Raw genomic sequence first — 10487 nt, forward strand, 5'->3', positions numbered from 1 at the left:
CTAGAAGTCCAAGATCTTCAAAACTCCTAGGGCGGACTCTAGGCTAGTGTGGGAATATCGAGATGGACTCGACAGACTGCTGGAACATAAAAGTGTTTCACTAGTACTGGTTCCAGTATACAGGTCACAGGGGAATACACGGCAATGAAAGGGCTGACAAACTTACAAGGAGAGCATCAGCAAAAAATTTCGGTCCAGTGCCAAAAAACTATTTTTTTCTTTTTGTTTTAGAGGTGATCCCACACTGCTGATTACACATACACACCCCTAAGTCTAGGCACGGAATAATAAACAATCAGAATGCCCACTCTGCTTGAAAAAATAAGTACGCGCATCTCGTTCGCGCAGACGGAATCAGCCATGTTTTAGTCGGAACCAGTGCTGTTCAGTGACATTTTATCTTCTGTACATAGAAAAATTCACCAGGTTTAATTTATTTACGGCAACTATAGACATAATATGTACTATTTTATTCGTACTTTTAGTTGAAGAATAGATTAAATTATTTTAAATGTACCTACTAAATTATTAATCTCTAAAAATTTAAATTACAGTTCTGTCGTAGCTTGTCACAAATTTGTCAATTCGAGTCTATGTTTCCGATTAAAATATGGCGATCGCTTGCTGACAAACTTCAAAGGCATATGAGAGTGGGCATCTGATTGTTATTTATTCTGTGGTATAGGCAACAAACAGAACGTCACATCAATTTATTCTTGAAACAATTTAATTGTCTCGTTTACTAAAGATAAGTAATCAAACGTTTGATGGCATTATTTCTTTTTAATATTATGATTATCCTCATATATAATATATAATGAGTGACAAATTTAACTTAATGACGTATTACCTTAGAATCTCTATATCGAAAATGGCGAACTTAATTCCGTGTTTCGTGTTTCATGTCAACTTCGATTAACATCAGTCAATGTTTGTTATTGATGTCTAATTTTGTTTGAAAAGCTAAAGTTTTGTTTTTAAAATGAAACAATTGGAACAATTCCAACCCCATACCAATTAAGAAATTTGATTAAACAACCCATTTCTTAAACGTGTTTCTAAATTTGTAACAGAATAATTCAAATCTTCATTAAAGAAAATCATTAATACATCCAATTCCAATAGAGTAATACAATACCTACTATCATAGTTGTTTACTAAAATTCAAGAAACATCTGTGTATTATTTGGTTCTTATGAAAAAATGGTATATTAAATGCGTACAGAAACATTATTTGAATGTTATTAAATGCATATTTATTGAAATCAAGATGAGTTTTCCTAAAGACAATGATATTACCCCAGGTAGCAGTTGTCAAAGTGAGGAAGAGGTTAGAAGTTGTAGATTTAAAAAAAGATTAAATTACCCCACTTACTGTCCTGTCTGCAGTGTGACTATACGAGATTCAGAAGCAAATTTACACTTAAATTCTGAAATTGAAAAACTAAATAAATTGCAGGTTTCCAAAGTTAAATTATTAAATGGAAAAAACACCCCAAGCTCTTCAAATGATTCAGTAGAAAAGAATTCTGATAAAAATTGGGAAACATTCCAAAAAATCCGATTAAATAGACAAAGTAGGCAAAGGACAAAGACCAGGAAAAGAAAAGCTGAAGAAACTTGTCCTGTGTGTAATCAAGAGGTACAAGAAGATTTAACTTTACATGTTGAATTGTGTCTTAGAAGATCTGAAGCAAATAGTAGTGAAAGTGATGAAAATATTGATGTGGAAGCCTTTGAAGAGTATGATTGGGCTGGACAGTCTCGTATTCGTGCAACTAGTTTATTAGAAGGAGGGGTGTCTAGCTTAGGAACAACAATAAATATGGTTGACGATGATGAAGAATTAAATGTTGATGTTGATGATCATCAAATGTATGGATCTCCTGAGTATTCTGAAACAGATGTGATACTACCTTGTGAAAATTCTGAAAACCAAGCTCTTCGCACAGCTGTAACTGGAGTTGAACCAAAAAAGTGTTCCCCACATAGAACTCATCTGGAAATTGCAGAAACCAATGGAGATCCTATTTTAAAAGTTTTGAAAAATAGAATTGCAGAATTGGAGAGTAGAGTGTCAAATAAAGAAGAAGTGTTTAAGTGTTTAATTTGTATGGAAAGGTATAGAACACCAGTGATTTCGGTATGTTGCTGGCATGTGCATTGTGAGGAATGTTGGTTACAAACATTAGGAGTCAAAAAATTGTGCCCCCAGTGTAATATGATTACTTCTCCAACAGATTTAAGAAAGATTTACATGTAAATAAGTAATGTACACATTTTATTGATCTTTATCTGGTAATATTTACTTAGATACTAGAACTTACTTTGTTAAAATGATTCATAAAATAAATATTTTTTTATGCAAAAACAGTTTTTCTGAAAAGTTTTGTCTAAATACATTAAGTTTTGCTAAATACATTTGAAATATGTTACATTACATCATAGAAATGTTTAAAATTATAGTATTAAGTAGGAGTTACATTATATTATTTATACAATTTAAAACATGCCAGGAAAGTTTGTATTTGGTTATTTTCTTATGAAATAATTGATGCAATTAAATTATTTAAACAAATACTTGAGCATTGGACAATATCCATTGTAGTTACAGTATGTTTATTGGTTTACATCATTTAACTGTGTCAAAATTAGAAAGAATCATTTTTTTTTAACCCTACATGATTATATTTATAAATTATATATCACAAGTATTGAAATATCTGTTATTGATTAGCTTATTCTAATAAAGATGTTTGAATACAATTTCTATAACAAAATCTAATTTGCTGCAAAGTCACATTTGTATTATCATCTTTGGCTCAACAATCCTTTGTGGATCCTGGCCTGCTCCAAGATTTTTTGCCAGTCTGGTTTTTAATACCCCTATGTCTCAATTCCATCCAACTACCTATTTCATGGTCAGCCTCTGCTTCTTCCTACAGGTGTTCCTATGATTAGCTATTTAGCGATTGTGTTATCTGGTATTCATATTAAGGGGTTATTGAAGAGGGTTTTATGTCATCCGCAAGTTTATTTTGACATACACACATCCCAGTTTTGTGTCTTTTATTTTTGTCCTTTACAAAAATACAGGACGCCTGTATTTAAGTTGAATACATGCCAGAGAAATTTTATTTGAAGATCCCTTATTTTGACTTAAGCTATCAAATTACGAGTAGAAGAGAGAAAGTCTTGTAACTTCACTTAGATTTATATGGATATTTGATAAAATTTGTTGTATCATGCTCTGTTTTATTTAATGAATATTGTTTTTAGTATTATTATTATTATTCTCAATTAGTAAATCTTCATGATTATTGTTTTACATTATACCAATAACGTTCATAAGTAACAGCTTTATTTGTGCCAGTTAGCTATATCAAATTTAATGGCTATATACAAACTAGCTATATCAAATTTAATGGTTCTTCCACATTGTAAGATGAGTATTATGGATTATAGAATTCTTCAAATAACAATTTCATTAGATTGAACGTTTTATTCTTTTCAATGATCTAATTTAATTTTTAATATAGGTTTAACTGTATAAGTAACAAATAGGATCTAATAGGCATTTATAGGTTATTTATATTACACAAAAATATTTAATGTCATTTGTCAAAATAAAAGATTTCTTCAACATGTTGGCAATAACTCTCTTTTAGACATGAAGTATTTTTTACTTTATTAAAGGATCCTGTAATAAAAGTGGCTGTCATCTTATGGTTTCAATAACTCTCTATTATGTGTCCAGTCCATCTGAGTTACTTTGTTTTAATGAATGTCACAACATCTGGCATTCATATAATGTGTCCAGTCCATCTGAGTTGCTGTGTTTTAAGAATGTTATGGTTTCTGGTTCATTAAAGAGTTGGTAGCATTTGACGTTTTAACATGTGTGTAACTGCCCTTGGTTGTTTATAGCTCCATATATTAAAAGAGGTCATACAAGTAGATACATACTTAAAAAATAATACCCAATTTGACAATTAACAAAATAAAAGATAATAATAAATATTAAATTTACAATCTGATATCACATACTGTTTCTTTCAGTTTGCTATATGATATGTTAAGATGTCAATGCATGAATTTGTATTGTGAAAGATGTTGTAGAATGTATTTGTATTTTTAAGTTGCCTGGAAGGTACACACAGATTAACAACATGTAAAAGAGCAGGACAGCTAAATTGACCTCTAATTAATTTGAATATAAAACATGCATCATGCATTAATCTTCGAGATTCTAAAGTAGACAACTGCCATTCTCACAAATGGCCTAACCATCGATGTCTCTTTGTCCTGATGATCTAGCTAATTTCTGGTTTCCTGTACAGGTCTCTGATCTCTTCATTTATTTGTGTCCTCCAAATGTCTTCATAGCCTTTTACTCCTCCGAATATCTATCTTAAAATACTCCGTTCATAGATGTTCAGCATATTTTCTTGATTTTTGTTCATAACCCATGTTTCACATCTGTACAGGACCGTGGGTTGGATCACTGTTCGGTATAGTCTAAATTTTGCTTCTCTTCAGATGTTTTTTGCGCTTAGTAGTTTGTCTGGAGCTCCAACCATCTTCCTTCCTCTTGAAATCCGCTTCTCAATTTCTTGGCTTTCTTCCCCTTTACTTGTTAGGATTACTCCGAGATACTCAAACTCTGTCACCTTTTTGAAGCAATACTCTTTACCCTCGTTGTTTGTGGTAGTCGTCAGTTGTGTGCCTTCATATGTGGTCTGCCCCATTTCCATATACTTTGTTTTTGCTCATTAATAATCAGTCCATTCTGTTTAGCCTTCGTTTCAAAGAGTTTGAAAATCCTCAGAAGTCCCCCTTTAATTCTTGCCATTAACACCACATCATCCACAAAGGCCAGGACCTACCTTATGTTGTCATAAATCATACCTTTCATTCATATTCCACTCTCTCATTATTGCCTCCAGCAAGAAATTGAAGAGTATTGTGGACAGTACTTCAAATTTTCCTGATCCTTACTCTAGTGTCGGTCTTAATTAAGGTCATTTTACTAGTCTAATCATTTTTTCCGGAATTCCAGATACTCTTAGGGCATTGTACAGACGCCTTCTTATCACAGAATCATAAACTTTCTTGAAATCTATGAAGAGTAGGTTTAGCTTTAACTGTTGCTTGTATGTACTACTCTGAATCATTTTTAACACGAATATTTGATCTATGGTGGATGTGCCCTTTGTGAATCCACCCTGGTATTCACCAACCTGCTCGTTTAAGTGCCTTTCCAGGGCATACTATTATAGTATATCCCTGAATGGGATATACTATTGCCTCTCGCCATATTTCTGGCATTTCCTCTCGCTCCCAGATTTTCGTTAGCAGGCTTCATATCCGCGTTATAAGTGCTTCTCCCACATGCTTGATTAGTTCTGCAAGAATACCATTGATGTCTACTCTTTTATTGTTTTTCATGCTATATATGATTTCTCTTATTTCTTCCACGGTGAGAGTCTCCATTGTTTCCGCAGTGTCGTTGACTTCCCCTACCATTTCCGCTTGCTCCTCATCATTTCCATCCGGTTCTTCATTAAACAGCCCTCTAAAATGCTTTTTGTCATCTATCTAGCTTACTCTGCTTATCTCCTATTAGATGCCCTTCTTTACTCTTGTAGTTCTGTTTTCTTGCGCCTTGGTCACTGTTCCTTTTCGTCTCCTGGTAAAAGTTTCTCACATTTTTATTAATGTAATGTTCTTCAATCTCTTAGATCTTTTTATCCATATGCTCCCTTTTCTTTTCCCTACATACTTTTTTCGTGTCTCTTCTCTCTGCTTCATATTCATTTCTATTTTCGTCACTTAGTTTGTCCATATATTTTTGACTTGCCCCGTTTCGTTTGTTAAGGCTTTTCTTGCAATCGGCACCAAACCATTCTTTATCTCTCCCCTTCTTTACTTGATCTAACCGCTTTTGAGCTGCTTCCTTCATAGCTTGTTCTGTTATTCCCCACTCCATTTCGTTGTCACCTTAATTTTCGCTTTGAAGTAGTTTCGCTGTCACGTCTGCCTGGAAGTTGTCAGCAGTGCCTTTGTTCCTTTTTTTGGCGACGTTATGTTTTTTATACGATATACTCTGTTCTCTGACCTTTGGGATCGTTTCTCTTAATTTCGTGATCATTAGTATGTAATCGGAATCCGCGTCTGCCCCTCTATAACTTCTGATATTAATTTTGTGTGCTTGCTTTCCACTAGGACGTGGTCGATTTGATTGAGTGTTCTATCATCTGGAGCGATCCTTGTTTCTTTGTGGATTTTCTTGTGATCGAAGTAAGTACTCATAATTCTTAAGTTGTTTTCTTACGCAAAGCCTACCAACAACTTCCCATTCTCGTTGCTTTTCTTACGCAAAGCCTACCAACAACTTCCCATTCTCGTTGCTTTCGTCATGTTTGCTTTTACCTCCCGTAGTTTTTCGGTACATCTCTTCATACCTCACCTTGGCATTTAAATCACCTATTACAATTTTAATATCATATTTTGGAATTTGATTATATATAAGTTTAGTCTTACTCTAGAATTCCCGTTTTACATTCTGGTCTTTATTCTCTGAAGGAGCATGCACATTTATTAAACTTAATTTTCGAGTTTTACCTCTTAGTCTCAGCCTGCAAATCCGTTCAGATATTGGCTCGAACTCCACTATCGTACTTTGTAACCAATCACTAATTATAAACCCGTTCTCAACATTCTGTCTTTTCCACCACTACTAAAAAAGCTGTACAGTTGTTACACTAGTTCAATTTTGTTTCGTTTCTTGTATTACCAGGATATCTACTTTGTATTGTTTCATCCCTGACACTAGATGTTTTAGGGTGCCTGCTTCATAAGTACTTCTCGTGTTCCAGGAACCTATCCGGATTGTACTTGGATGACATTTATTTTTCCTTATTTTCCTTGTTTCCTCTATTGATAATCTCTCCATGTCCTCGTTCATTGCCATAGTCCCATTATCCTTTGATCCATACCTGCTGATCGGCTCTAGTTTGTTGGTGGGTCTAGCCCCCCATTTGTTCGGTTCCATCTCCATACTCTGCCATCTATTGTAACCTTCCGAAACCCTGTTTTTACTGTTTTACCTTCTCTTCGGGCCTCTTGGCCTTTTTTCTTTATTTCCTCTTGCATTCTTTTCTCAGTTATCACCAAGTCATCGTTTATGTAATTTTTTCTTCTTTAAAGTCTTTTAATTTCCTTTTATTTCTCATTAGCTTTTCCTTTTCTTTTTGGTTTTCTAGCTGCAGCAGACATGTTCTATCTCCTATCTTAAGAGCTAATTTAATCCCTGCATATGTATGGTTTCCTCTATCATTTTTCCCATTGCCGATTTCAGCACGTTCGGCTCATTCATGTTTATATCCAAACCTATTACGATCACGTTATTCTTTTTCTTCTCTTTCTCTAGGAATCAAGTCTGGTACTTAAACCTCGAACTTTCTTCTTTGTCTGTTCACTTAGCTTTCTAATAGCTTCATTTTGTTTCTCCAGCCAGTGATTCTCTGCTCCTAATTCTTTTAACTCTTCTGAATAAACGCTTGCTGTTTTTTAATATCCTTCACGTCTAAGTCCGCTTTTTTTTCAAAATTTTGATAAAATTTTTTTTTCTAGTCCACGTTGAATAACGATATCTCCAGAAGATAGTGGCGTGCAATTGTAACCAATAAACAATAAGAGTTTTCCCGTTAACTCCATATGTCCAACTAATTGATATTTCATACAGGGTGTTTTAAACTGAGCCGCCAACATGCACGATTTAAATCATTTATAAGTTGCTTACTTTAAATAAAACACCCTGTATTTTATTACATTTTCCGTTGTATTTTTTTAAGCGAATTTGTTTTGTATCGGATTATTTTATTATCTAAGTTAAAACATAACACTTTTATTTCAGTATTAGTAAAGAGTAGACCATGGCTGTCAAATATTAGTGGTACTTATTATTATTTACGAGTGTAATAGAATTGTTGAACGGTCTTGCCGTGTTTTTACTCAAGAGGATGACAACTTCAAAAGTTTTATGGTCTGATGAAGCAACATTTAACAAAAATAGATTATTTCATCGACATACCTAATTCCCATTTTTGGTCTAATGAAAATCGACATATTAGTAGAGAGCGTTATTTCCAAGATAGTTGGAGTTTTAATATTTTTTGTGCACTAAAAGACGATAAAATTTTAGCATTAAAGTTAACAAACTAAAAGAAGCAGCCATTCAACTGGCGTTACATAGTTTTAAACAATGGAAACGCAGCTTCAACTTGGTATCAGCAAGATGGAGCACCTCCTCATAACTTTCAGCCTATTTCTCACCATCTTTACGACATGTTTGATGATAGCTGGATTGCCAATCAGGGTCAGTTTCGTTGGCTATCCCACTCTCCTGACTTGGCTCCTTTAGATTTTGACATTTGGGGTTACATTAAAAATTAGGTAGGTATTTTACAAACCTGTTACACCAAAGGAAGACATGATGCAGACAGTCTTACTTGCTTTTTATTCTGTAACAACGACCATATTTCCACAATTGCAAGACATAACTTAATGAAAAGGATTCATGCATGTTTAGAAGTAGATGGTGCTAATTTTGAACACTTGCTTATTATACAACTTTTTTTGTTTAATATCACAATTAGTTATTTTAGTTTGTAAGTTACCTAATTAAATTAATACAAAATAGCTAGTCAACGGTTTTATTGATATTCACAATTAATAATCCTTTCATTCTATTGGTTACTTTTGAGAATTAATAGAAGAAAGGAGGGCAAGATGACGACAGTAAGCTTAAAAATTCCTAGAACTGATATTTTTCCTTGTACCGAATGCATGCAACTACAAGGTAATTGGCTGATAGTAGTACTTTACATATTAAATTTAGATTACGTAAGGGTTAATATTTCAAACAACAATTTTAAAAATTATCTATCTACGTCATATTCGTCATCTTCATTCGTGGAGGGTAAGATGACTAAATGTGGAGGGTAAAATGCATTTATTCTGCAACTAATGCAACACTTGTAATAGGTCCTACATTTTTACCAGCACAAATCACAAGTACATTGTTTTACCTTTGCTTCTTGATTATCCATTCCAGTGCATTCAGCGTGAGTCCATTCCCTACACCTGCTGCAACAATACCATAGCTCATCTTTTCCTCTTTCGCTGCAGATTATGCAATCTATTTGTCTCTCTGAATCGTTATCAGTGTCAGCATATTCCATATCTACTGATGAGTTAGAAGAGTCGTCAATTTTCGTATTTTGCTCTTAGTCGTTGCTCCTTTACCTTTATCCAGAGTGAATTTCTTATTTTTTTACTGAGAATTAAAGTCTTTCCTTCTATTTTGTTTTTCAATTTTCTTCTGCTCTTTTATATTCCTTTTCCTCTCTTTTGCTAATTTTACAGCTTCCTTTTCTTCTAAAATCTTTACTACGGGTGTACCGGAAATTACGAGAGATGGTAATTTCTTTCTGGGTCGTTTTGCTCTCACTTTAGCAACAGATAATTTAGGTAGACCCTTACTCAATGTATGGTTTGATACATGAGGGGGTGTCCGACCAGCTATTCCTGATGTAGATGGACCTGGCGTAGTTGGTATAAGAATATCTGGCATTTCCTCTTCGCCCTCTACATTTTCTAAAGCAGACGTAGTTGGAACTTTCGTTGAAATTGGTTTGTTTTTTTGTTGTTAAAGGTGCATCAAAACATCATCAGTACATCAAACACCTGGCTATCAACAGGATATATACCAGTGGCTCTAAAACCACTAAGAGCATTTAAAACAGTTTTTGCTTTTAAGTCCTCTTTTCCAAATAGGGTTGCAACGTCATACAATGTTATAAGATGACCCGGATTACTGATCAAAAAATCTTCGCAAGCTTGAGAGTATGCTGTTTTCAAAGGTCCATGTATTGACGCGTTCACTGGTTGTATACGATGACTGCTATGCGGTAGAAAACCAAGTAGAGTAATGTGATTTTTCCGGCATAGCGTAATGACTTCCAAAGAAACGTGACTGGTGTGGTTATCCATTAACATTAACACAGAGTTGTTTTTGCTTGGACAAGCGTATTGAATGAAATGTTTCAAATATTTAACAAAATTTTCAGAAGGCATCCATCCAGAAGGATAAGTTACTGCCATGGTCCCTTCGGGTGCTTGTTTAAACAATTTTTAATAATTTTGTTTGCTAAAAGTTTTGTTAAAAACTTTGGCTTTTCTTATAAACGATTGGATAATTTCAGCCCTTAATGTTGTTAATTAACGTAACAGGGATTTAAAAGAGGGGCTATCTTGGCTCCTAAAGGTCGTAAGACCTTTTTTTTTCTAAAAGTTGTGTTTTTTAAGCAGCTTTCCGAATATTTATTGCGATTTAATTTGAAATAAACTCTACGGAGTTATTGTAAATGTTCATAAGGTTAAAAGGTGCTATTTATTATTAAATAATTGCGTGTATATATATG

General features: G+C 33.8%; 2 protein-coding genes across 2 annotated transcripts; one reads left to right on the forward strand and one right to left on the reverse strand.

Annotated features, from left to right (window-relative positions):
• The first annotated feature begins 911 nt into the window (after positions 1-911).
• On the forward strand, positions 912-2371 carry LOC140452429 (E3 ubiquitin-protein ligase Rnf220-like). Its single transcript, XM_072546680.1, has one exon. It carries the CDS (start codon positions 1196-1198, stop codon positions 2261-2263), a length of 1068 nt encoding a protein of 355 aa, XP_072402781.1. The 5' UTR covers positions 912-1195; the 3' UTR covers positions 2264-2371.
• A 7352-nt stretch (positions 2372-9723) lies between these two features.
• Positions 9724-10167, reverse strand: LOC140451763 (uncharacterized). Its single transcript, XM_072545613.1, has one exon. It carries the CDS (start codon positions 10165-10167, stop codon positions 9724-9726), a length of 444 nt encoding a protein of 147 aa, XP_072401714.1.
• Positions 10168-10487: the final 320 nt, after the last annotated feature.

The sequence above is a fragment of the Diabrotica undecimpunctata genome, chromosome 10, assembly GCF_040954645.1.
Source record: "Diabrotica undecimpunctata isolate CICGRU chromosome 10, icDiaUnde3, whole genome shotgun sequence".
Classification (NCBI taxonomy): domain Eukaryota; kingdom Metazoa; phylum Arthropoda; class Insecta; order Coleoptera; family Chrysomelidae; genus Diabrotica; species Diabrotica undecimpunctata.